General features: G+C 40.6%; 1 protein-coding gene across 1 annotated transcript; it reads right to left on the bottom strand.

Annotated features, from left to right (window-relative positions):
• LOC113965581 (ADP-ribosylation factor-like protein 8B) lies at positions 1-27,558 on the bottom strand. The gene is made up of 7 exons (XM_027679187.1): positions 27,220-27,558; positions 22,848-22,928; positions 9,602-9,675; positions 9,125-9,218; positions 6,905-6,972; positions 3,014-3,084; positions 1-400 (listed from the first exon to the last, which is right to left on the bottom strand). The coding sequence occupies exons 1-7, from the start codon at positions 27,406-27,408 to the stop codon at positions 351-353; spliced, it is 627 nt and encodes a 208-aa protein (XP_027534988.1). The 5' UTR covers positions 27,409-27,558; the 3' UTR covers positions 1-350.
• Positions 27,559-27,696: the final 138 nt, after the last annotated feature.

Below are 27,696 nucleotides of genomic sequence, written 5' to 3'. Positions count from 1 at the left end.
TTTCTGTTTCCAATGTGCAGTTTATTCAATTTCAGATTAGAAAAAAATTACTAAGTTTTTGACAATTTGCATGCATAAACTCAAACATTTCAGCTCAAAAAAGTACTGATTTCTTCCAGGCTTGTATTAAGGCGTTCGGGAATTTCACCTAGGCAGACAAATATCTTGATTTAAAAACAAAAAACAAATCAAAATAGAGAGACAAGCTACAATTCAGATTTACTTCTGTTAACAAATACGACCACAGTGAGTCCTGGTAGTACGCAGTTGTATTCTTTCTCTTTTCAGTTGTGTACAGCTGAGAGGAGTCAAAGTGACTGGGGAAGAGTTATCTTCAGCCAAAGTTTTCTTCAACAGTGTCTTGATTTAGAGTGCTGAATAAGCCATTGTAATGTTATGTCTGCCAGGACAGATGAAACAAAATGAAAAACTCAACAGCCTGTTTGCAGAGTGTAGAAGCACTACAGAACACCAGCAGGTTAATAGGAATACAAAAACCCCAACCAAACAAAACGTAGAAACCACAGGCTCTCATTTACACATAATTAAAGCTCAGCACTTAAACCTCTAGATGGGTTTTTTCTTGTTTTTTTAAACGTTTTTAAATTATGTGCTTTTTGTATTCTTGAAATATGACAACTGACATCAAGTTTTCTAAGCCACAGATGAGGAACTGTTGAAAAAGCAAAGATTTAAGATGACCATAAAATGAACTGTAAAATCCAGACTAGAATGAAATGCAATGTGAGAACAAAGGCAGAAATACACAAACAGAAGGAATGAGAAGGGCAAACATGTGACAATATATTAAACACAATATATTAAAAAGCTATTTAGGTAGGTTGTTGGACTCCAAGGTCTCTGAAAGACGTGCAACACTGGACTAAAATTTGATAGCTGAAATTGGCACCCCTCCTGATGCAATCTAATGCATTGGGCTGAAATCTGCAGCAGTTCACAAACTGATTCATGAGTAGATTAGATGTTTTTGCCTCAAGGCAGTAACATCTGTCAGGAAGGCAGGAAGGATGTCAGGGGGCAGCAACAGCTCTAGCCCTCAAATTGAAATTTGTTGCCATATATGTACTTAGTTGAAGACAGCACTCTACGAATATCCTTGCAGACCAGCTTAGACACTGCATCTAAAGCAAAGCTAATAACTATATAATAATCTTCCACAGTCTGTCAGGACACAGAAACTGGCAGCCTTACACCTACACCTCCTGATGAGACCAGTTAGCTAGGCTGCAGTGTGCACTGAAAAACAAGTATCATCTCATTCAACTGCACTGACATTAATCAAAAATGTATAGGAAGAAGACAGCTCCCAGTCTTCTCCTTAACAGACTAGTAGTTTCATCACTTTAATAAGCTAAATACATTTTCATTATAGTCTTTCATTATAAATGATACTTTCCAGCCCTTTGATCTCCCTAGGTTCTTGTTCAACCTCTTTTCAGTTTCTCAAGGGCTTCCTCAAAATACGTCACAGACTGCTCCAGCAATGCCTGCACAGTTCCAAACACAAATGATATACACAGTCTGCTCCCATTTATTACTTCTTTGGGCAAATATTCAGGAACCAGGCTAATGTTTCTAGGCATAATGTTACACTGGAAGGTGCTTGACCGATTCTCAGTTAGGATTTGAGTCTTTTTCATCACTACTCCCAGAACTTCCACAAGTAAATGATCTACACAGTTCTGCATTCGTGGTCGTTCTTTTCATTATTTCCTTGTTTGCAAATTTTAGCACCCTTTTTTTTGCATGCTATTCTCCTCCAGGACATCCATATAATGAACCAGGATCAAAACCTATTTTTCCAGGACTTGTTCAGAAATTAAGCTGGTTTTGCCATTTTCCAGTCACAATACCACTTCTGAGAGAACCTTCACTGCAGTCTTGCCAATTTGATGAGGATCAAGCACAGCATTTCAAAAACCTCAACCACCTTCACTGCCTTTCACCTATTGAGATTATCCTACATTGTCTTCCGCAGTCCTTATATCCTGAAGTCTAATCTTCCCCAATGTAAAAGTATGTATTTCCCCTTGCTCTGAGATAACAGCTGCATCCCAAGCTGCAGCAGACCTGGGGCTGGTCTCCTTCAAACTAACACATCCCAATCACATAGACCACTTCCAGGAGAAGCCCTCACTCCCCAACACATCTCTGCACAGAGCTGAAATCTTCCACAGCTCACTGAACCAAGGTGTAATGGCATAGTCTCCTCACCATCTCCACTACCTGGTCCTCTCTGCATAGGATAGAAATTTCCCCTGCTGCTGAGAGAAACTGGCTTTCCTCCCATTCCTACTCTCACAGTCTCTCATTCAGCTGAGCCCTACAGAGCTGCCCAGCTCTTCTAGCAAGTCTGGCTTCCCCAAGTACCAGCTATAAATGTGAACCCAGGCTGCATCCCTCCCATTCAGCACCACTTGTTTTAGCAGCATGCAGAGAAGGAGGGTGGCACAGAGGCAGCATGCCCCCAGGCAACTACTGCTACTGCTGCTGCTGGCTCCGTCTGTGCTTCATTCCCTTCTCCTGCTCTGTGGAGGGAAGGGAACAGGAAAGTGGAAGATAGGAGAGATGGAAAATGCAAAAACCAAAGGCAGATGGAGGACAAATTCATGGGGCTTTTATAGGTCCTGACTACAGGATACATCCTTTTCATCTCCAGTGGGACAAAAGCACTGTGCCCTCAGTTCAACGAACACCACCACACAGCCACATGCATGTAAAACCTGCTTACCAAGTAAAATCTTGTATGGAGTAAAACACGCAATTTTCCAAGGTCCCTGTCAAATTAACTTCTCACGGAATTAGATAATTCTATAAATTACTTTTAAATTACATATAATTCTAGGTTGAAACAAATACAGTTGCGTACAGTATTTGCAGAATATCTTTCAATGTAAAATAATATTGAAGGTAGATGCTCAGATCTCATTAACATTTTTAAGATTTAATCCAAAGTACAAAGCCTATATTGATGATGTTGGAAAAATCTTACCAATGTTATCCTTCTCTTTACAGGAAATAGAATAGCAACAGATTTCTCTGTCTTGAATAGCTGAAAGGTTTCTACAGAAACAAAAATAATAAGTACTGTTATAATGCCACAAAAACTGACAACAAATTTCCATTAAATGTAAGTTTTCTGCTTTTTACTCAGTGGGTTCAGTTCTGTTCTCAGATGTTAAATTCTTAAAATATGCCACACAGAAAACCACACATTTCTTAAAACTATAAAGACTAAAAGGTTATAAAGTCATTTCACAAAAATTCAAATCTCTCATTAAGTCAGTGTAATAGTGTGCAATAAAAACACAGAAATTCATGAGCTAAAAATAACATTTTGTAGTGGCAATCAAGTATTATCCATGTCATCATTCACCTTTTACTCTTTTCACTTAGAATTCAGAGTTCTTATCTCCAGTAACTCATAATCAAGTAACAGTACTCAAACGATCACACCATTTATCTTCAGGATGTTTACTATATCATACTTAATATATCAGATCTGATTCCTATTGAAAGGATGCCTCTACATTCAAGAAGAAACTGATTTCTTAATTAACTTCTTTCTGGGAATTTCCCCTCTCAGAGTTTCTGAGCACTTTGTTATTTTTTCATTTATTTATCCTCACACAAGAGACACAGACATGCACAAAAAAGACTATGCCCTTGAAGCAGATAGGGAGTGGAGGCACTGAGAAGGAAAGAGTCTTGAGACCACAAGAGACTCTAATCAAGAAGACAACTAAATAGTGACTTCCCTGAACTTCAGTAAAGTAGAATTGGCCTCTTCAGGGATCTGCCTGGAAAAGTCCCATGGAGTAAGGCCCTGTAGCAAAGAAGTGTTTGAGAAAGCTGATTAATATTCAAAGATCATCTCCAAGCTTAAGAGTAATCCATCCTTACAAGTCCAGGAAAAAAGCCAGAAAGCACTAAGTGAATGAATTATAAGCCCATGGCAAGACCCAGTAATAAAAAGGAAGTATACAGAAGGTGGAACCAGAGACAGGTAACCTGGGAGGAACACAGAAACATTGTCCAAGCATGCAGAGACACAGTTAGGACAGCCAAAGCCTAACTGAAGTTGGACCTCATGAGGGATGCCAAAGGAAATTAGAAGGGCTTCTCTAAGTACATAAGTGACAAATGGAAGACAGAAGAAAATGTGGGCCCACTGCTCAATAAGACAAGTACTTATTTACACAAGACATTAAAATGCTGCCCTTGTTAGCAAGATTAGCCTTCAGATCCCAGGCTGCAGAGACTAAGGGTAAATCAGGAGCAAGGAAGTTGTACCCTTGATGGAAGAGGCTCAGGTCCAGGAATAAATAAGCAAACTGGATTTAGAGAAGTCCATCAGCCCTGGTGGGATGGACAAGTGATAAAGAAGCTGGCTAATGTAATTGTGGGCCACTCTTGATAACCTTTGAACAATCATGTCAACTGGGAGAGGTGCCCAAGAGTGGAGGAAAGCAAATGTCACTCTTCAGCAAATGCAGGAAGCAGGACACAGGGAAGTACATGACAGTCAGCCTCACCTTAATTCCTGGGAAGGTGATGATGCAAATAATTCTGGAAACTATTCCCAGGCATGTGACAGACCAGAAGGTCATCAGGAGTAGTCAGCATGGATTCACAAAAGGGAAAGCATGCTTGACCAACACAATAACCTTCTACGATGAAATCTACAGCCTGGTAGGTGACAGGGGAGCAATGGATATTGTGCACCTTGACTTCAGTACAGCTTTTGACAATGTCTTCCATAGTATCCTCATAGACAAGCTGAGGAAGTATGGGCTGGATGAGCAGACGGTGCACCGAAGACTGGCTGAACAGTCAGGTGATCAGTGGCACGAAGGTCAGCTGGAGCCCAGTGATTAGCAGTGTACACCAGGAATCAATATTGTGTCCAATCCTGTTCTACATCTTCATTTGTCACAAATGATGGGGCAGAATGCAAGTTTGCTGATGAGAGAAAACTGGGAGAAGTGGCTGATACACCAGAGGGTCACGCTGCCATCCAGAGGGATTTCCACAGGCTGGAGAAATGGGCTGACAGGGACCTCATGCAGCTCAACAAGGGGAAGTGTAAAATTCTGCCCTCGGGGAGGAACAACCCCAGGCACCAGGACATGTCAGAGGCTGACTGTCTGGGAAAGCAGCTTTGCAGAAAAGGACACCAAGTCGAAAATGATCTAGCAGCGTGGCAAAAAAGGTTAATGGTATTCCGGGGTGCATTAAGAGTGCTGCCAGCAGGCTGAAGGAGATGATCCTTCCCCTCTTACTCAGCACTGATAAGGCTATACCCATGTCCACTTGTGGGACCCCCAGTAAAAGAGGGATGTGAAGCTACTGGAGAGAGTTCAATAAAGGATCACTAAAATCATTAAGGAACTGGAGCAACTCACATATTAGGAAAGGCTGAGAGAGCTGGGACTGTTTAGCCTAAAGAAGAAATGTAGCAATGGATGTTTGGAAAGAATCCTGCCAAAGGTGGACTGATGAAGCAGAAGTTTTTAATGTTGTCTAAACTCATGTTAAGAGGGCTCTTTACAGAGCCACTGCGTTTTTCCCTATACCTCCACTGTAAATCCCTTATCTCTCGGGCCAGAGTGTCCTGGGAAGATGTCCCAAGGTGTTTCCATTGGTCCCTTGTTAACCCCTCCCTTATTGGCTGTAAACCCTTTACCTTGATTGTGACCCCTCACCTGTGATTGGTCCCCAAGGGCTATATAAGCCCCCTCCCACAATTAAACCCTCTCTTTCGTCCTCTCTCCCCTGGTGGTCTGGTGAGTGCTCCGTCTTGGGGTCCCAGGGCCACGTGGCGGGGGGAGGGTGGAAGGGCATACTCCTTCCAGGTTATGGACTAAAACGAGGCCTGAAGGATCTCCCCTTCCCAAATATCCACCGTTAAAGAAAAGCTTAGGGAGCCACATCTTATCAATGTGTACAAAAATCTGAAGGGAGGCTATAAACAAGATGGAGCCCAGTGATGGGACAAGAGGCAATGGCCACAAACTGAAACACAGGAGGCTCTCTCTGAACACACAGAAACACTTTTTATCTTTAAGAGTGACCAAGCACTGGCAAAGGTTGCCCAGAGAGGCTGCAGTCTCCATCCTCAAGAGATATTAAAAAATGCTTGGACATGGTCCAGGGCAATCAGCTCTAAGACGCAAACGGCTCTGCTTGAGCAGGTGGGTAGACAAGATGATCACAAGAGTCCTTCCAACCTCAGCTATTCTGTGAGTCCTACTTTAGCTGTCTAGACTTCAGACCATCCTTACTATACCAAAACTTCACTTCACTCCTACTAATTAAAATTATGTGACTTGTGACATAGAATCTTAATTCTACAAAACTACTGCTGTACTGGCCATTTTTACAAAATTGTGTATTTCCCTTACTATTACCCTTAAAATCCATCAGTTTGTTAGTTTCAGTAATCCTGAAACTAATAATAAGTGAATAAGTGTATGTTTTGGATATATGCCAAAAATATCTGAATTGCTCAAATTTACAGACAGTAGTTTGAAATGGTTCTGTTCTAATGCCATTCGAGCATTAAACTGCCACTACAATGTACTCTGAAAAGTCTAAGTGACCCTATTACCATCCATAGCAGTTGTAGCTACCATGATGGGAAAACAGGATTATCAGAAACAACTTTACACAACTGAAACAACAATCAGGAAAGGTTCAAATCTACTGCAGTTAGTTATCAGTGTAGATCACTACGTCAAGTGCCAGCAGAGCCCGAATTGGAATATCTGAGAATGTAAAATGGAATCTTTTATAGCCAGTTATTGCCACAGACTTCCAATGATTTTCTCTTACATATCAAATTTCACAGTGCCTCAGCTTTTTACACAAGCCACTTACTTACAATTTCTCAATTAGCTGCTTCTCATCCAGTGCACCTGGGAGGTCTCTTTTATTTCCAAGAACTAACACCTGAAAGAAATAATTCATATGGATATTAAATCCACAAGCAATAAAATTTTATTTTTGTCTTTAACCATTTGTTGGTTATTCTACCAATATGAAGAACTATTCTGGTTCTTGCAGCTAAGTATTTAGAACGCAATAGAGGACATATTCAAAATGACCAATGACAGCGGCAGCATCATGGAAATCCCACTCTTAGTCAGGGCCAGATGCTAGATGCACAGCCTCTGAAAACTGGATCCAATTATTTCTGGGTGTATTACTGTCAGAAGTCTCCTTTGGAAGTGAATCCCTCCATTCTGGATTGCATTATAGGATAGCATCAGATTGCATGCAACTAAATGTGGAAGAGAGCATGCACCAGGTGCACTTAAGCCACCAATGGACATTCAATTCACAGGACCAGACTAATGTGAATCAAAAGCAGGTCCTCAGCAGCAGAGGCGAGATCCTAAAGTCCCACACACGATTCTCTTTACAGTTTTGGTTCCCTGCTTTTTAACACTGAAATACTAAACAGCCTGGCATCTGAATCACGTATCACGCAAGCACCAGCCAAACGACCAATCCTTCTCCCTCCACTTTGAGCATCCATGGTAGAAATCTGAAAGGAAGCCATTAGGAAAGAAGTCGGAGAAACGCAGATAATTTACTGAATAGATGCTGGAACTTCAGAGTTCCTATGTAATACTTAAGGCTTCAAGTATAAATGAAGATTAGATAAATCGGTTTAGCACATTCTAAGATAAAGTAAGCAACTGAAGGTTTTTCTAATTATTATTGCATTAATGTTTTCCAGATGTGCTACAATTTTCTAGGTCAAGATTGTCCCATTATTTCCCATGAACCTAGAATATATTAAACTCATTACCTGCAGTCTCATATTAATAAAGTTACTTCAAAATCTATAATGCCAAAGCCTGAGCACAATAAATTGAAGGAAGTTCAATACTAGTTACTACCTATGAAATGAAAGTAAGTAAAAAATACATCACTGCACCTCGGAAATTACCATGCTGGTCAGGCTGGGCATGTGGAATGTGGTATTATAACATATAAAAGGCAAGGAACTTAATTAAATACTTCTGAAGATACGAGAGACCTATCATTTCTGGAAGGAAAAGTGAGAAGTAAAACAGCATGTGAAGAGAGCACAAAGGACAGGCAATGTCACTCACTACGAACAGCATGACTACAGATTTCTGTAGGATTTGTTCAATAGGTAATTACTATATAAAATCACAACAATAATAGCAAACCTTATAAAAAAAGATAGTCACTTGAAAAATTCTCCTTTGAAAATGGATGTGTGAGATCTTGATTCTCAGAATGTTATGTTGGCAGTCTGTCTACTCATCCTCAGATGACTTCAATTACTTCCAGTGGCCAAATGTCCAAATAATTGCTTACAAAACAGGGGCCAAGAAAGAGCCACCAACTTGTGAGCAACTTCTTCCTCATTTGTATGTACTACCATTTTCTTTCTTACAATAACAGGTATGAGCTCTTGCTTGGTGGTGCCAACATAAAGACCAATATTAACCAGATGGATTTCTAAACTGGCAGATTTACATTTAATTAAACATTAGTCTCCACCTCTATAATTCTTCATTAGAATTTCAGCTGAATACGCTATTCTTTGACGCTTCCTACTGAAGAAAAGATGCGTATTTGCATTTTTTTTCCACATAATTTGGTTTGAAAAACTTAGTCAAGAAAAAGTCAGGACACACAAAAAGCCAAGCTCCTACACAATCTCTGAAAACAGAGGACACTACTTGATGTTAGTGTCTGCCAACCTGGAGAAAGACAAATCTCACATGCCTTAAGAAACATGCCTCAGGAACATATCTGGGTCACTGTTTCAAACCCAGCCAACAAGGGGACTGACTCAAAGTAATTACTGTCTGATAATACGACACACGAAAACAGATTTTTTCCAAATCTGTTATGACCTTTCGACAAGAAAACATACAAACACACTGCAGCACTCATAAGATGCTGAGTCCTCTAAAAAATATCACAATAATTTTTCTAATAGTGCTCAATGCATCAAGGCTGCATCATATTTAACTTAATATTTTCAAGAGTCCAGAGGAACTAATTAATGAGAATTTACTGTCTACGTTCCAGTAAGAATAATAATCAAAATACTTACTGGAATTCCATGCAATTGTGGCTTATCTATCAAACTGTGTAGCTCATTCTTTGAAGCTTCTACTTTTTCTAAGTCTGCTGCATCCACCATGTAACTGCAACGAGAATGTAGTTATTCATAGTATTGCCCACTACTTGCAGAAAGTTGTATTAAAACATCTGAAATGTGACAAATGTGTTCATATTGACAACAGCATTAGAAAAGTCCTGAGTTGAATAAACCCTGCATTTATTGATACAGGAAAAACAGAATTAAATGCAGCCTGTGGGGAAAAAATGGTCTGGAATATGCAATTACTTATATGTCTGGGTTGCTGGATGTGTAAAACACACTACTTTTATTGTATTGGGTCTTCTTATGTAAGGGAGGTGGACAGAAAGAAAACCTTATCTATATTATTTTTATATATAATGTATAATACTATAATAATATATATTGCAGAGTACATTTTCTGTAGGCATACAAAAGAAAACTTACACAACTGCATTGACTCCTCTGCAATAACGCTCCCACATGCTTCGAAACCTTGGCTGTCCTCCAATGTCCCATACCTGGCAAAGGTAAGAACACCACAGCCCCAAAACATTTTCAACTACAAAGTAGTAACACAACAGATTAAATGAACTCTTACATGCAGCATGCAGGTTGTATTGCCAATGCCAAAATTTTTTAAGTGACTTTCCTCAAGAAACTGGTCTTCTCGTCCCCTTCCAGTCAATGGAAAGGGACAGGCACATTCACAGAGCAAGTCAGTCCTGTGACATCAAAAGCTCCAAATATCCATTTGAAGAATGTTATCCTTTCCCACTCACTTTTTAATGCGGCTACAGAGACCTGTGTTAAGAATATATCAGACCTTCAGCAGGCTAAAAACAGATATTAAATAAAGAGTTGGTTGGAGAGCAGATTGAGTCCACATAAGGGATGATATACTGTAGGGAGCACCAATACCTCCACAGCTCTGCCATTTGTTCATCAAATATGCTCTAAAAGACACATGGATTAACTGGTCAGAATCAGAAAGGAAACAGTAGTATAGGGTAGGCCTCAAGTGATTAAGCAGTGTGCCCTTAAGGAAAAAAAGCTCAAATTCTGCTTGGGATTTCATAAAGCTCCAATCCTGCAAATACTTATGTATGCTATTAGTGTCCAGCAATCCCACAAAATTCCTTATTGTTAAAAGTCTAACACATTACTTTTCTGTACAGGAGTTACTTATTCTGTTTCGCTTGCAAAAAATTCAGTATTTTTGGTGGATGACAATAATCTTGTTTCAAAACTGTTTTCCAGATCAAAATACTAGGGAAGATATCTAAATCATGCAGGCAAGGGCTGCGTGACAATGCAGCTGTTGCTGCTACATCCAAAGACAGTCGTGTTACAAGTGACACACCTATTAAAATAGTGATGAACACTGAAAAATAAGTCATGGATTTGTTCCCCTGTCAAGGACAACCAGAAGTAATTATTTCTTATTTCAATCAGATTTAGCTATCAAAACAATAGGTACCATATATCAGATCTAGGAGGCATATACATTACAGAAGAAACTGAATTTGGAAATAATATACAGAGAAGCAAAATTTTAGGACTTGTCTTCACGTTTACACTATAAATCCAAATGTAATAAACCTGCTGTGGCAACAAAGACTTGCACAAAGAGTTAGACTTAACAGACCCTTGGGATAAGGCCTTTTGCAATTAATGTTCGCTATTTTTTTAATTTCATGGCTCATAAATGGTATTTATGTATCAATTTCTGTATAATTTTCAATATCTTATGCTCATACTTTAGAAAGAAATATTTCCCAATTCACCATTAAAATCATTCCCTGATTAATATCTTACTGTTCCTTCTGACATAAAATTAGTATTTCACCTACATATAGATTGCCTTTGATCCCCTGCATAAGATCAAGAATTTTACATATGAGAGAGTTGAGGGAACTTCTGACCATGAAGTGGGTATCAATTACTATCTGCACTGACATTTGAAGCACAGTTTCAAAAGTCTTAATAAAATTAACCCTTATATTATAAAAGCTTGAACGTGATGAGTACACAGTTCAGCATTACGGTTAGATGACAAACCTTATACCAACACTAATTATTCCAATAACTCATCAGGACCTTGAAACTATCTGTAGCCATCTGGTGCACATCTGTGTGTCTGGAAAAAGAAACTAAATTATTTTCTTGGTAGATCAGAGAAAAAATAAAGGGAAAGAGGATAGGGCAGGCCAGTAGTCAGATCAGATTTTTGCAACACTGGTAGCCATGAAAATCTACAAGATTATGTAGCCTGGACTATCCAGAAAATAAATAATACAAGATAAAAAAATAGTTTTGTCCTTGTTTGATGATATACTGTATCTTACTGTATTAAACTGCATTGCGGAACAAGATTACTCTCATTAGGAGAAAAAGTCACCTTCAAGCAATGGAAAGATAAGTAATTTCCGGTCAGTTTCTCTAATCAGGCTTATAGCTATTCATTAAAGTACAACATGAAGGACACAAGATAGACTAAGTGTTTTAAATAGTGCTTGGGAACTCAGTTTATGTCAATATATTAATTTATAATTATCTGAAATAGGGTAAGAAAATAAATGCATGAAATGAAAAACAAAATCTTCACCTTTCTGCCTATGAAACCAAAACAGTTCTAAGTAGTAACTTTCAAATACTCTTTATTATACTGAATAGCCAATGAGAGAGTTAACTACTTTATTAGAAACACAAATTGCTGCTCCAAAGCATTTTCACAGTACATGACTGAACAGACAGCACTGTGAGAATACAAGGAAAGAGGAGAGGTTGTAGCATTAAAGAAGTTTTCTTGCATGAGCCTTGTGTGTTTTCCATATCAACTATTTTTGTAGCCCAATATTTAATACACAGGTAAAAAGTATATTCTGGGTGTGAACAGGAAGAGGCAGGAGACTACAGCTTAACAGCTGAACATACAGCTAATTTTAAAAATAAATTTGTTTTGTCTGGGTGTTTTTAAAAAGAGACTGAACTCCAAATTTCTCCCATGGTTTTCACTGGTCTCTCAGGAATAAAAGTTTCATAATATTTGAGAGGTAATTTTATTCTTAGAACACCAGCTGATTTTAAGAATCATTAAAGGTCTATAGAATGACCAAACCAAATCAAGAAAACGTATCTTTGATAGCCGGTACCATTTCCTCACAGGATCAAAATCTCAAGGAGTTGTTCAGGTTCAATCTCAAAGGCACATATCTCATTGGTACTGCATTTTATAAATCACTATTTTATTTGTTCCTGTCTACTCCTATAGCATAGTAATTCTTATTGTGCTTGCAGGTCTACACTCTCGTTAAAAAGTGCAATGTTTTAATCTGTAAACTAGATCATCATCGCGGAATCATTGTTGACCACAGTATTTATTAACTAGCTATGTTTAAGGAGCAGATCCTTTTCTTTTGCACATGACAGTTTTATCATGACAGTTGAGCAAAAATGCAGCTGAGGAACAGTTTTGAAGATTTTTGAAAGTTCTCAGATACAGGAAGGCTCATTAACACTCTAGCTGTGTTTCTTTTAACTAGCTTATATTGTAGGAAGGCTTGATGGTTCATGAGAAAGTTGCAGGAAAAGTATTTTCTAGATGTCAGTTTACATGGCTTTTTTCAGACATGCTGGGTAGGATATTTCTTGTGGACATGGACGTGGGCAGTGACACATTTGTATTTTGATGTCAATGCGTGGGTTCAGTACCTACAATCTCACAGTACTCAGCAAAGTCTAGACAGCCATTCAGCTGATCAGATGTAACATCTTCAGGATGACAGAATTATGCTCTAGGCTTGACAGTACTCACTACAGCTCCTCTGACTATCATTAAAGGAGCTTAAACCTCATTGCAGACATTTAACTGTTCACATTCAGACATCTTAACTTGCAAGATGAGTCCAACACTACAAATACTTGAACTCAGAAATGTATCTTTCTCCTTGGAAGTATTCAGAAAGTATCAGCCACAAAACCAAACCTGAACAAACAGGTAAGGAAATTGTAAACACAGAAGAGTATTTAGGAAGAATAAGGTGGCACCAGTAACATCCCACACCACCATGTTGTACACACACAAGGCTACAGGTGCTAAGATGTGACCAATGAGCTAAAGCACACGCAGCAGTCATTGCACTGATAGCCAACTCAATGTGTAATAACAGGGACTTAAAACACCTAAAATGTAGGCATCTAATCCAAGTGATCAAAATTTCTCTGTGTCTACTGAAGAGCTCAGAGGGCACCAAGAGCAGGAAATTATCTGTCTCACCCACCCTGCCTACCAGGTGAACCATTCCTGCAAAGCACAGGCTGCTCTCCACTGAGTTCAGACAACTGGCTCACGCTGGCTTACTTATCACCTGGCTAAGCTCAGTGGAGACAAATCCTAAATAGTCACCTACTCTAGATGGAATCTTCAACTAACAATGTTCATCTTCCTCATCTAATAAACAGAAAAATAAAAAACCTAAAAATTTTTTTAATAAATTGCCCGGTGTATACAAAACTACAGAACCTTACTTGTAGTACCAGCCACGTAATTTATTAGGGAAGTTAGAATACCTTACTACTTTAGAATACTTACTACCTATTATCCTATATTTTGGAAATGCCTTTACATTTACAGCTCTTAAAGCTGACAAAAGTATGCTACATGGTTACATTTTCTGCAGGAAATGCTTCCCAGAACACTATGGTCTTTGAAATCAGTCTTGGCCCTTTAAAGAACCCTATTGTCACTCCTCACTGGCAATAAAGTCCAACTTTTAAACATACCAATAGGTATTTTATTTTAGTCACATCAGACGAAAAAAAGATCTATATGCACACTTCAATGTTTATCATTATTTAATTTAATCATCATACTTTCACTGAAGAACTGGAAATAGACTTGCAACACAAAATGGCTGAGTATCTTCAACTCCTGACAACAAGCACAGAGGCATTTTAACAGGAGACAGTATTTCTCAACGATCAGCCATTTTATCACAGACACAAGGTAAAACATTGGAAGGATCAACACGTGGATTTTAAACAGGACACAAAAGCAAAGTCTGTTCTTAAAAAGTGTTTTCTGAACCTCGTGGTGCTTACCTCCACTCTGGGTTCTCAGGTAGGAGAGTACCAGGGAACTCAGCTTTAAAGATAAGACTGCAAACCTCTTGATCAAGACATAACACACACAAGGAGCCAAATCATCCCACCCTCAATATTGTGTCCTCCACAAAGCAGAAAGCCTTGATTCTGCATGACCACATGTCACCCTCTGTACCCTCTTTTCACATGATCTTGAATCAGTCTCTAGACATCATAGTCCAAAAGGTTCTGGTGAAAGCAGGCATACAGAAGTTCTAAGTTGTAGGCAGAACTTGCACTTAGAAGACTGAGAGCAAGGAGACCAGAGGCAAGGACATAGATAGTTCAAAACAGCTAATCAATAACTACTGCGGTGATTATTATTTTTGCTTGTCCTTGAAGAACATATATAATCATGAAAGCAAAAATTAGTATTTGCTCAACATCAGAGAAAATCCAAGAGGATGTGCTGGAAGAAGGTAATCTAATATTGGTAGATAGGACAAGGAAAGGACATTCTCCCATGACAGATTTAACCCCACAGCTCTCTGGCACTCTCCTCGTGTATTCTCCTTATCCTCCACCTCTCAAATCTGAGCAATCCTGACAGATTCACAGTATTTAGCAATGAGGCAAAGATGCTGAAGACAGAACTAAGCAGGGACAGCATTTATGGTTCCCAGGTGTCACAATGGGATGCTGGAACACACCATGTGTTTATATAAGCTGCAGATAACTGCAATCTGAGAGTGGATAAACAGAAGGGATCAGAATCCTAAAGTATCTGGACCAGATAGAGGAATGGTCTGAAATAAGGCAGCTGAAATTTCACACAAAGCACCAATGGAACCAAATGCACCCGCACAAAACGGAAAATTACCAGGTAGAGGTGCAGGACAAAAAGTTTAAGTAGTTCACAAACTAAATATAGATTGCAACAGTGCTGGAGATGTTAAATCAGCATGGACTATCAGATGCATCCTATGTGCGATTTTGGAAGTATGTACTGCCCTGTCCTCAGTGTCAGGGACGCTTCTACACTGGTTTTGAGAATCAATCTATAGAACAAACACAGACAAATTTCAGATTCTCCTGATGAGATAAGAGAGGGTGAGATTTTGACAATATGGCGTATAAAGAGGGGAGGAGAGAGGAGCACAACCATAATGTTTCCCAGGAAATGGCTGCTAGGTATATAAGAGAAGAAAAAAGCAGCTCGGTTTGTGATGACAGCAACTCATGTCAGATACTAGGACAAGAGCTTTCTAACACGAATGAAAGAACATTGTGCAAAACAAGGGATGTTACAGAACCTTCTTCATGGAAGAACAAATTTTAAGAGGCAATTACCTAAGATGTTTGGTAAATATCTGATTCACCCTTGAGATCAACTCTCAGTCCTCATTTTTAGGAGTCCTAACAGTTATTCTGAATGACTGGTGAAACATTCAACATTGCCTGTTCTGACTGATGACACTGCCTTCTGACCACAAGCATCTGGACCACCCTAGAGGTTCCTATACAATGTGTCATCCCGTCTTACACTCTGCAGCACACAACTCCCAGCACAGATACAATCTCCAAGGCTTTTCTCAAACTATCCTTGAGTAATTCCAAGTATGCTCCACATTTATTCTTTTGAGCCGCTCTCTAACCCTCATTTAACTCCTCCTCACAGAACCACTGAGGCATAAACCATAAGATTGCAAAATCCAACTTTTCCTGGTCAAAGCAAGGTCACCTAGAGCAGACTCCTCCAAGGATGGAGTCTCCAGAACCTGCCTGGTTTCAATGTTCAATCCTCTTCACACTGAGAATGCTTTTTCTTGTGGTTTAAATGGAACTTCTCATATTTCAGTCTGTGCCCACTAGACACCATGGAGAAAAGTTTGGCTACATCTTCTGGCTACACTGATGAGATTTTCCTGAGCCTTCTCTTCTCTAGGCTAAACAGTCTCAGATATCTCAGCATCTCCTCATATGAGAGATGCTCCAGTTCCTTAATCATCTTCATGGTTCTTCACTGGACTCTCTCCAGTAGCTCCACATCTCTTTTGTACTGGGAAGCCCAAAACTGGATAGTACGTCAGGTATGGCCTTACCAGTGCTGAATAAAAGGGAGAAACCACCTCGCTTGACCTGCTGTCAGAGTTCTTCCTAATGCACCCCAGGATGTTGTTGGTCTCATCTCTCTGCTGCAAAGATACACTGCTTGCCAATGACAAACTTGGTGTCCATGAGCACCCCCAAGTCCCTTTCTGCAAAGCTGCTTCCCAGCCAGTCAGACTGTAGTGGTGCCTGGGGTTGATCCTTTTCAGCCACAGGACCTTGTACTTTCCATTTTTTTACCTTCATAAGGGCCCCATCAGTCCATTTCTCTAGCCTGTTGAGGTCCCTCTGGATGGTAGCACAACGGTCTGCTGTACCAGGTACTCCTCCCAGTTTTGTATTACCAGCAAACTTGTTAAGGGTGCACCCTGTCCCATCATCCAGGTCACTAATGAACTAAACAATCCCTGGGATTTATCACTAGTAACTGGACTTCCTGCTGTGAATCACAGTTCTTTTTGAAGCCACCAATACAGTTCTTCTTACACACAACTATGATAATCACTGGGACATTCCACAAAAACTCCTCTTTGTAGAAATAGCCACTTTGACTTGAAATCAGCCCAGATATGGCATGGCCTTTTCAGAGTGACCCAAGCCATATGGAGCCAGTACGTGCTGTAGCACTGCTGAGCTATACAGGGAGTACACACTGAGGCTTGTATTACTGCATGACATGCAAGATGATGGCATGACAGGTAAGATAGCCTGAATAGTGGGATGAAGCATTACAAAGCAGGAAGATTCTGTTTGTATGAGGATGTGTGGAGACCTGAAAACGCTACTGTCCAGAGGAGGAGTGCTGCAATGAAGGAAGCTAGAGGAGGAACGCACAGAGCCAGTATCCTTCCCCTCCCCTCGGCCACACCAGAGCAAACAGCAAGTAGCAAGAAGCCCGGCATCGCCCTCCTGCAGCCGGCCCTGCACTGGATGCAGTGGAGGGACGCTGGCATCTAGTGGTGACAGCCGGGGTGATCATCCAGCCCCGGCAGCTCGGTCCCCTAAGCATCTGCTCTCCACTTCCTCCTCGGTACCGCAAAAGCCGGGCTGTGCAGAATCTGCCCGGCAGTGCAATTCTAAGAAAAACAAGTGCAAGAACAAGGAAAATGAAGCTGTGGCATTATCTGTGCATATGCATACCTTGTGATGCTCTATTTCCTTTTTAAACCTAGTCTAAGACCATCACTAAAGTTGGTTAGTTGGAGCTTCACAATCACTTAAAACATGATGCACATCTTCTGAGGCCCTGGAAGCCTGGTTTGTTAAAATAAGTAATTGCTGTCTACCTTGTTGAACAGTAAATCTCACCAAAGTAAAAGGACTCCTAATACTGAGAAAATCCAAAAATACAGAAAATCCATCAAAATCAAATTACTCAGCAAACAAAACTTGTTTGGAATTAAAATCTCAAAGTAATTCAGTTAGATTTTTTTGTTGGGAAAAAAAAAAGATAGCCATCAGTTTTGTAATGGACTTCATCAAAATAGTTCTAATAGATTCCTAAGTCATAGTACATCAGATATTTTGATGCTAGAAATCATCCTGTATTCTAATACCTCTACCACAACCTCAAAACCCATAAAGCTTCCTGCTTAGATTTCAAATACCGTGTGGTAAAATCTTTCCTTTTTGCCTCTTTGTTTCGGAAATAACAGGTGATAGGTTACTAAATATATTGACAAGCCAAAAATTTGACAATTCATGGTTAAAGCCAACAGCTTTACATTTCTGATCATGCTCAACTTCAACTAAGAGCACATGACACTGACATCTTCCTATGAAATGTTTCAGCTTTCATACATCAGTGTTTTTCTTTTAGCGTGCTTCAGATAAATTCTCATACACAGAGGCATGCCAGTGACCATACTTTTATACACTAAGACTACAGACTAAAAATGAGAATAAATCTACTGGCTTCTGGAAATGACTGCCAAAATCAGACTACATTCTGGAATTGTAAGGAATCTGCAGATGGAACTGTAGTATAAAAACCAGGCAGTGACACTGCACTAGCACAGTACTTCCCAAAACACGAAAAAATACTAAAGGATTAGTATCACCTACTTGCTGGTGTTGCAACTTACTTTGCCTAAGGTGATCAATCTTTCACTTCTGGAATGCCAGTTTTTCATTTGATGACTTTTTGACCCAGATGGTTCCTCAGCCTCACTTTTATAGTAAATTTAATTGATTATGTTTTGCAGTGTCCCCTGAAACCTTTGAAAAAGGTCAGACACAATGTCGAATCTCTGCTTAGCATCGAGATCATTCCCTTCATGTTTAAAGAACTTCATAGGTTTAGTAAAATAACACTTATCCAGGAATTTTAATATCTGACATTTGGATATTGTAATATTTCTATGAGAAAGGTAACCTGTTTTGTTGAGATGAAAAGGTTAAAGAAAATTTCACTTTGAATCCTTGTTACTGGGCTCCAAATAGCTCATAAGAGGATTCTTGCAAGGAGCACCCTCTCACCATTCCTCAGACATCAACTTACCAGCAAATGATATCATTCTTCTCACAGTAAAATAATTTTGGAAATTTTATCTAGCAATTAGGCTGCAATATTTTAACCCAGATACAGGAATAGTAACATACAAGTACTTCATCTTGACAGGCTTTTAAGGAAATATGCATCTATATATGAGCCATATTCCCCTCCACCTATTATTTTCACTGTATAGTGTTGTAGAAAAGAGATCAAGAGAACTTGTTAAGACATTTTCGTGTGCAGACTGGCTTCCAAACCAAGTATCGTTCTTGAAACCAACAAACACATTAATAATGTTAGCATTATCTCCTTATTTTTAAAATTGTATTATAACAACTATATATAAAATTACTTTTGAGATCAAAGTATAAAACAAGGCACAGTTCCACAGAAACTCATACCCCCCCTCCCTGCACAAACTTAATCTTCTAATATCCTTTGTGCAGACAACTCCAGTACAAACCATTAGTCATTTCGTTCTTGAGCTAGTCGTGGCTCAAAAAATAATTTATTTTGAAGACTCTGCCTACTTATAAAGGACTTTTGTCTAGTTTAGTAATGACCAACAACTTCTTAATTTTCTTACATATCTGACAATTCTGCAGCAGCATCGGTACAGCACTCAAACTATCCTTATGATTTCTGTATATAAATCATGGCCTCACTGTTTGTAGGCAAAAGACACAAAACAAAAGAACTGAAAGGAAATTCCTATTCCTGTGGATTATTTATGAACTATGGTTGAATTCACTAATTTTTTTAGTGACTGTGGCATCCATGGATGACTTTGATCAGTGGTAAACCAAGGCAGCTGAGATAAAAAGGGTATGAAACTGACATTTAGGAATATTCAAAACAGAATTCTCTCCTGGATGAATTAAGAAGCATTGCTAAAGCTCAGGCGGAAGGCAGTGCTTTGGTACAAACGTACCCTTCTGAAAGAAAGGGGAAGGCTCAGGCAGATGGACAATAACACCTGCATGCCTGAAAAAACAGTAAGAAAAAAATACCTCTGAGTAAGTGAAAACTTAAGACAGTTTGACTATTTAAACTCAAACAAACAGCTTTTGCTTGTGAGTCTGCATTTGCTGCTTTGTATCACAATGCTAATCACAATTTCGTTACTGGTCCTGGTCTCCTGCACATCTGCCACTGAGCATGGGATGGCCACAGGATACATTTGCACTTGTAAGGCGGTATTTCTGATGTTTCCATTGTAAATACATTATATGATTTGCTGTCATAGCTAGTGTACATGATAATTTGTGTATAATAAACAGAATATTGGGGGAGAAAATCTATACAATTAAACTGTTCTTCTGGTATCAGAGACCACGACACTCCTCCATAAATTCTCCTTTATAAGTAATATGAATCATGAACTCATCATGAGGACTAGAAAACTTAACACCATCCAAAGTTTATAAATCCTGACCACATAGCATTAAACTTTTTTTTAAAATATTGTCCCTGATCTATCTGAATTCATGAGCAGTCTGTGTGTGGGTACCAAACACGTAACTCTGGCGGTCCTCTGGCAACAGGTGTGGTAGCTGTACTCAAGTTTGCAGCTACCAGTGTGGAAGGATGAAGGAAAACTTTGTTTCTCTCACCAAATAGAGACTGCTTTCTCCCGGATCAGATTTTGCGCTCTAAATATGGTGTTTTACAGCTAAGTCAATCTGTCCAGGTTGCCCCCAAAATGCACCATTTTGCCTGTGTCTGTATCCTATTTTCCCACGCTGTGGTGGCAGCAGCAATCACGTAGCTGTTTAAGGAGGACATTTCTTAGGCAATTTGACTGAGGAGAAGCCAGCATGGATGTGTGTTTGGTTTGGTTGGTTGGCAGTTTTATAGAGGCTGCTTTCACCTAGACCAGTTATCTGATCTGACTACTGCTTTGCCATGTGATCACTGATGCTGCCAAAAAAGGGGTGCAAGGGTGCAGGGCCAGGCCTAAAGCAGAAGGTAAAACCACACATTATGATTTACTTAAGATGCTTGTAAAAGATGACCTTTAATCTCTGCCACCTTACTAGGCTGGTCTGATTCTCTCTTAGGTTTCCCAGAAGATAAGTCTAGTTTGTCTCTAGCATGAAAAATATCATACTGAGGTTCAGAAGTCCTACCATGGGCATGTGTATTAAAAGCCTATTTTGTGACTTTTTTTTTTTTAAGAGGTGTTGGTTTTATTTTCCTTTCAAGAAAGGCTTTGTTTGGAAAGCAGAATTTGGTCCCTAAATGAAAAAAAGTTCAAGTTCTGATTTTGATTAAAAAGGCACTCTTTGTGGAGAAGACAAACAGAAATGCACCACAATACTGTTAGGCTGAAGTATGTTCTTTCTATAGCAGAGGTCAGCTCTTCCCTCAACAACAAATGGATGGTTGTTGAGACACATTCAACAAGAAGGACCCAGAGTTGGAATTTCTTTTTTGTCCTCCTTCTCTGACAAACTTACTCCTGAATCAAGCAATGACAATTGTTGCTTCCTCTTTAAGGGACAGGTGCAGGTAGTTTGGCATTCATGTCCATATGGAAGCAGATGAGACACAAGGAAACCAGGCAGTGGAAGAGGGAAACATGTTTGATGACAAGAACCTAATGGGCATGAGGAGTGTTGGATGGAAACTCCACAGCAAGGAAAGAAGAGGAAACAGCTCACTGCTGATCATTACAACTTCCTATTGTACAGCATGAATACTGCTCTACTGCAGACCAAATCATGGGTAATGTTAAGAGTTCTTATTTCAGCCAAACATGACATGAATTTCAAGAGGGTCTATGGGTGTAGAGGGTGTATGGGTGTCTGAGGGTGTATGGGAAGGAGGGCTAGGGTGATGAGAGGGAAGTAGTTGGGTGACATCAGACTTTCCATTTCAATAGATTTTGGAAGACTACCTTATTAGGCACTATAACATACAGGCAGCTGTAGAGAGGAACCTGTTGATTATTCTGCAAGTTTGTAACACAGAAGGAGATACACAAGTGAAATGTACAGCTGAAAAGCCTACAATCATGTGAAATCTTGAAAAAGTATAGCAAGATACTAAGACCAGAAACACAGGTAGTCACAGTACTTATACTACTATGGTCATTTTTGGTTTAGGGTTTTTTAGTTCAGCTTTAACATCCCCCAACCAACAGAAGTCAGTTATCACCTTTTGCCACCCTTTATCTGCTCTCTGCTTAGAGAGAATGGGCAGGCAGTGAACTACTGCTCATATTCACATTACAGGTAATTTCAGAAAATCCTCACAGGTTTAGGAGTCACACCAAACAAGAGGAAGAGTATCTATAGAACTGAGGGAGAAAAGAAAAAACATGTTGGAAAAGAAAGGAAAAGTCAAGGTAAAGACAAAATCCTATATTCCTTTGGCCTAATTTTAGCTGGAAGTTGTGAATTTGATTGAGACTAATGAATCAGGTTCCCTTCATAATGAAACAACACAGTGCCTAATGCTACTGGAGTGACTTATCTCTACTTTGAAGCCTACGGCACATATCTCAACCAAAGTGGCATCATCTCTATTTGTCTACAGCCCTACGAGATGGTTCCCTGACAACTGACTTACATCAGATGTTCTATTTTAGCATAGCTAACTTGTAAGCTAAACCTCACTCTCCGCTTAGATACGCACGTTAGGAGTCAAGCTGCTTCAGATTTCACTTATAGTTGTGAGAGGGGGGAGAGAGAGGGAGAGAGAGAGAGCGGAGATTCCCCCTTAGAAGTCAACTCAGCTACCTCAGTATCTCAAAATTGTATGACCTTTCTAGCCCAAAAGAGTGCAACAAAGCTTCTGCCCGGCATGGAATATAATGAAATAAAACAGATTAATGTAACAAAAAAATACATGACCATTTGCTTTAAAAGAAGTTACTCTGGAGCTACAAAAACAGAGAAATGATCCCATAATCTTAAACAAAATGTCCTATGATTTCATATTTCCAGTTGAAATTACTCCATTATTTATTCACTCTGTATTAATTTGAACATGCACACCTACCTTTATGGTAACATTTCCTTTTGTTATTTTTCTCATATTGAAGCCTACCGTAGGAATCATATCTTCTGTGAACTGCCCCGACTAGAATATAAAACCAAAATTATATTTATTATAAAACAGTTGAAACAAACAAGAAAAGTTCTCATTTGCAATCTAAAAATTTTTATTTTACAACACTGTAAAATATCAATTTTCAGCAAGACCACTGGCCAGCACTTCAATTACTGCATTGTCATGCCAAGGAAGACTGCTCATTTCAGCCCCTTTAAATGATCTTTTATTCTCTTCAGCAACAAAGATCAGCCCAGAAACCACGAGACTTCAGATAATTCTTCATCTGATCTTTCAGCAAACCAGAAAAAGCATGGCCAAAATATAGAATCATAGGATTCCTTGAGTTGAAAGAAACTGTCAAAGGTCAATTAGTCCAACCCACAATACGATAAAACATTATAAGAATTACTATACCAAGATATTTTCCTGCAGTTTCTCACTACTGTTACCAATGGTTTAACTTCAAATATAAAAAATAGCAAAGGACTACTTATACAGAGTACTATGTAATCCTTTCTTTCTGAGTAGGTGAGAGCAGAGGAGTCCCCCCATAAAAGCTGAGAACGACATTAAGACAGAAGAATACAACATACTAACTCAGCACATCATAAACCCCCAACCATAAAATCAAAGTGCTGCCTCCTTCCCCAGTACAAATATCTTCACAACAGAGACACTTGCCATCATGCCAACAGGAATCTTACAGACTTCCACCCACTACAGAAGACAGCTTTTGAGGAGAAAGACAAACTCAAATCTAAGTAGATAACTCATTATTCATTCTTCCTCTTGAAAATGTATCATTAACAGGTTATTGTGTCTCCTAAGCATAGTACAATAAGATATGCAGTTAGTTACTTAAGTTACATCTACATAGAGGCCCAGGCACTCTCTGCAACCTAGGCAGCTGTCCTGGTTTCCCAATCATCCAGCAAGGAAAGCAGGACCTTCTTGACTTGCCACTGCCCTTCTGTATCTATCTGCCCATATTCACCTCTTCATTCCACGTGCCCTAGGGTTTTTTTCTGGAAGAAAATATGGGTATATGGGCAAGGAGGGATGCAGCCTATGTAGTACATTTATTTGTGGAGGACTGACATATAAACACGTGTGAACCCATACACCCTACCTAATGTAGAATCATTACTCAAGGACAGGAAAATCAGACAGCTGACTCAGAAGGCTATTGTTTAAACAAACTCACAGAAAGTCAGGATTCCGCTTTTGTCAGCAAATTATACATCATATGTAATACGCTAAAGTCGAAGGTAAAAATAAATAAATAAAAAACCCAAACCATCATAACTGCTCTGGTGTTGAGGACAGAATGTAAAGAATTAGCATCCCATTCATTGGACTTTAGACTTTTCCTGTAAAAATTTCCCATTCTGGTTGAATGGAACCAGCTACAAAGAAAGTATTATATTTCAGTTCTTTATATTCCCACACAATGCTCACATTAGTCTAACAGCTGTCATGACAGTGTTTTGAGTGCTGTAAGCACCATAAAGTAAAAAAATCTGTTCCATTTTGCTTGCTAAGGAGGTTTTACATGACAAATTACCTATTTTTGTGAATATATAAAATGTGCAAAAAAGTTTATTGTCATATCTCAGTAAAAAACAGATTACATACTGATGCAGATGAAAAACAAGTGATGCTAAGAAGTTTGTGATGTCCTCTAAAAGTTGCTGAATATTGAACTGATAATGAGTACAGTCATTACTCCCTACTGATGCCTTAAACCCCTAATGTCTTTTTACTTTTCTAATTTTGTAAACCTTATAAGTTTTATAGGTAATAGAAGTAGATTTTAGAAATAAACCCCTTTCTCCCTCCTCCCGGTAGTATCCCTTAGTTTATACATTCCTTAATCCTTTCACCCCATTTCATACCCCCACATCTAGTAGAAAATGTTTAGTCTTTTAGTCAAGGCAAACCTGTCTTGTTTGGAGAACGCTTGTATCTTGGCCTAAACCGCAGGACAGAGTCAAAGAACTGGGTCACCCTGCTCTCTGTACGCTGAAGATGATGAAGATGATGAAGAGGGGGTCCCAAAAAGCACCCCAGACCCAATTCCGAGAGGTGGGCCAGGGGGTGGACCAGGCCAAAAGTTAGAGGATGGACACACTTGGGATTGGCCAGATATTGCTATAAATGTAACATCTTGGGCACAGCCCGGGGCGCGCGTCGTAACATCTCTTTGCCTTGGCATAATTAAACCCTTTCTTATCTCACCCCAGCTTACGGCTCCTGAATTTTTTTCGTAGCACCAGCTCAGCACTACCATATCAACAACCATGGGCCAGATTCTACTCCATCACATCAGTGCACGTCCACAGTAAAAGGCAATGACGTTATCCAAGGTTTTCACTTGTAACAGAGGACTAAATATGGCTCAAACTCTTGAGGGAAGAGACTGTCTCAAAGGGTGTTTATTCAGTGTTAGCATGATAGGATCTTTGAATGCTACTGCGAAGTGGAAAAAAGTAGTCATTTCCTATAAATTTTTTTCTTGATCCACTGCAGCTTGCATTTTAAGTAGCCACTATTTCACAACAGTTATTTTCATCTTGTCATATTCTAGTCACATATACACAAACACACATAGAGTTCCCAATCTATTTATCATTCCTGTATCAACAGTACTCAAGAGTAAGCTATCATCCACTGCCTTATCCTGAATAATTTTTTCCAAATTCTCCAACCACTTTTCCTTGGCGATTATCATGGCATGTCATCTCCAGACTGAAAGATTCAAAAGCTGCAAAACCTGCAATCTGTGGCCCTCCCCAAGTCAGAAAACATGAATGCCTTGTAGAATATTCTTAAGCAAATATATCTGCTGGAAAATCAGACCCGCAGCAACAGGAGCGCTCTGGTGTTCAAGGTATTACCATGAGAGAGACAAACACCTATGACACCATTCCACAGATGGTATAATACAAGGGAGTGGACGAACCTGCATAAAGTCTGACAGCATACACTTCTGAAGTCTCTGAACTGCTCTATTCTTCTTTGCTCTGTTGAAGAAAACAATCCAAGAAGCAATGTAATCTCTCATGCCTTTTTCCCTTTCCTCAGCAAGGCCCAACCTTGGGAGATGAACACTTCCAGTGGGCATGAGAAGTACTGAGGCCTGTGGTACTAGGACCACCCGAGTGCCTAACAAACCAACTAATATACCAGCTACGGGTATATTCTGTTCACTGATTGCTGATGTCACCCCAAACATATTTTCATTCAGTGCATTCCTTTTTCTCCTGCTCTCTCCGCTTCTTCCCTCATGCTAATGCATAATCTCCTATTTTTCCCTTAATCTATAATCATATACAAAAGCAAGTAACAAATACCACATACTCGTGTTTTCATTGTCTCAATCTCTTTGACTTTAGGCCATACACCTCCTGGTCTGCTTTTGATTCATGATCTAGTAGCTTTTCAAGATAAGGACTGAAGAACATCTGGAAACTTTTATCTCATGGCAGGTGCAGATGCGATCCACCTCACAAGAGAGATCACCTTGCAGAAAAGGGTATGCACTAAGCTTCATGATTAGCAGTAAGCACATGTAACATATACATATTTGCTTTCATCTTCCGATGGAAATCTTTGGGATGGACCCAAATGCAGGCTGGAGGGCACAGCAAACAAAGATGAAGAACATATTTCAGCATGGTGACAAAACGGAAAATATCATGGTAGGTGTTGGCATTAGAGGCTGCAAGGCCATCACCACAGGGAATGCTGGAATCAGGCTTGAATGCTGGGAAAGAGCTATGGAGGAATTGTGGGAGTCATTAATATTGATGTAACTGATAGGAGGAGAAAATTCAGTGACAGGCAAGTTGTGGCCTTGGGGGATGCAAAATGTTTTATTTAGGGATACACTGGCCACGAAAAGCCAACTCTGGATCACAGCAAGAGCCCATGGCCGTGAGTCTGCTCCAAGATAGGCATGCTTTGCAGTCATACATAGGAGATACCTTCTTTCTCTCTCTGAAACACTTCCACACCCACCTGAGCCTGCTGTGAAATTCTCGAGGTTGCAAACGACGCAAGAGCTGCCCCATGCCGCCGCCCGCCCCCCTCCCACCGCATCCCACCGCATCGCCGCTGTAGCCCATGACAGGCGGCGGCACAACCCGCACTTGTTGCCGGGGAATGGGCGCGGAGCGGCGGCTCCGGGCGGGAGGCCCCTCCAGCTCTGCCGGGCGGCCGCGCCGGCATCACTCCCGCGCCGGCCGCCCCTCTGGCGGACCCCGCACCGCCCTGCCCTGCCCTGCCCCTGCCCTGCCCCGGGCCGGGGGCCGCGTACCGCCAGCACGGTGAGCAGCGTGGTCTTGCCCGAGTACTGCAGCCCCACCAGGGTGAGCTCCATCTCCTCCTTCCAGAACAGCGAGCGCAGCCACTCCAGCAGCCGCGCCACCAGCGACAGCATGCCGCCCAGCGCCCCCGACCTGCGGCAGGCGCCCAGACCCAGCGGCACCGCCTCGCTGCTGGGCATGGGAGAGCCAGGCGAGGCGAGGCGAGGCGACGGGGCTCGGGACGGGCCCGGCGGAGGCAGCGGCGGCAGCGGAGGCAGCGGGGCTCCGCCGAGAGCGGAGCGCCAGGCAGGGCCCTCACGTGATGGCGCCGCCGCCCTTCTTCGCTGCCACTCGCCGCAGACAGGGGAGGGGTCTGGGCCGCTCCGGCCCGGCCGGGGCGGGCGGGGAGCGGCGGCAGCGCCCTGCGAGGGGCCGGCGCTGGCCGGGGGCGGTGATGGAGCTGCGGGGGCGCGGTTCCCTCACGGAAT

Source organism: Neopelma chrysocephalum, unplaced genomic scaffold, assembly GCF_003984885.1.
Source record: "Neopelma chrysocephalum unplaced genomic scaffold, ASM398488v2 Primary Assembly neopelma1_45, whole genome shotgun sequence".
NCBI classification, from domain to species: Eukaryota; Metazoa; Chordata; class Aves; order Passeriformes; family Pipridae; genus Neopelma; species Neopelma chrysocephalum.
The sequence above is the reverse complement of the archived record's forward strand: the minus strand, read 5'-3'. Positions and strand labels throughout refer to the sequence as shown.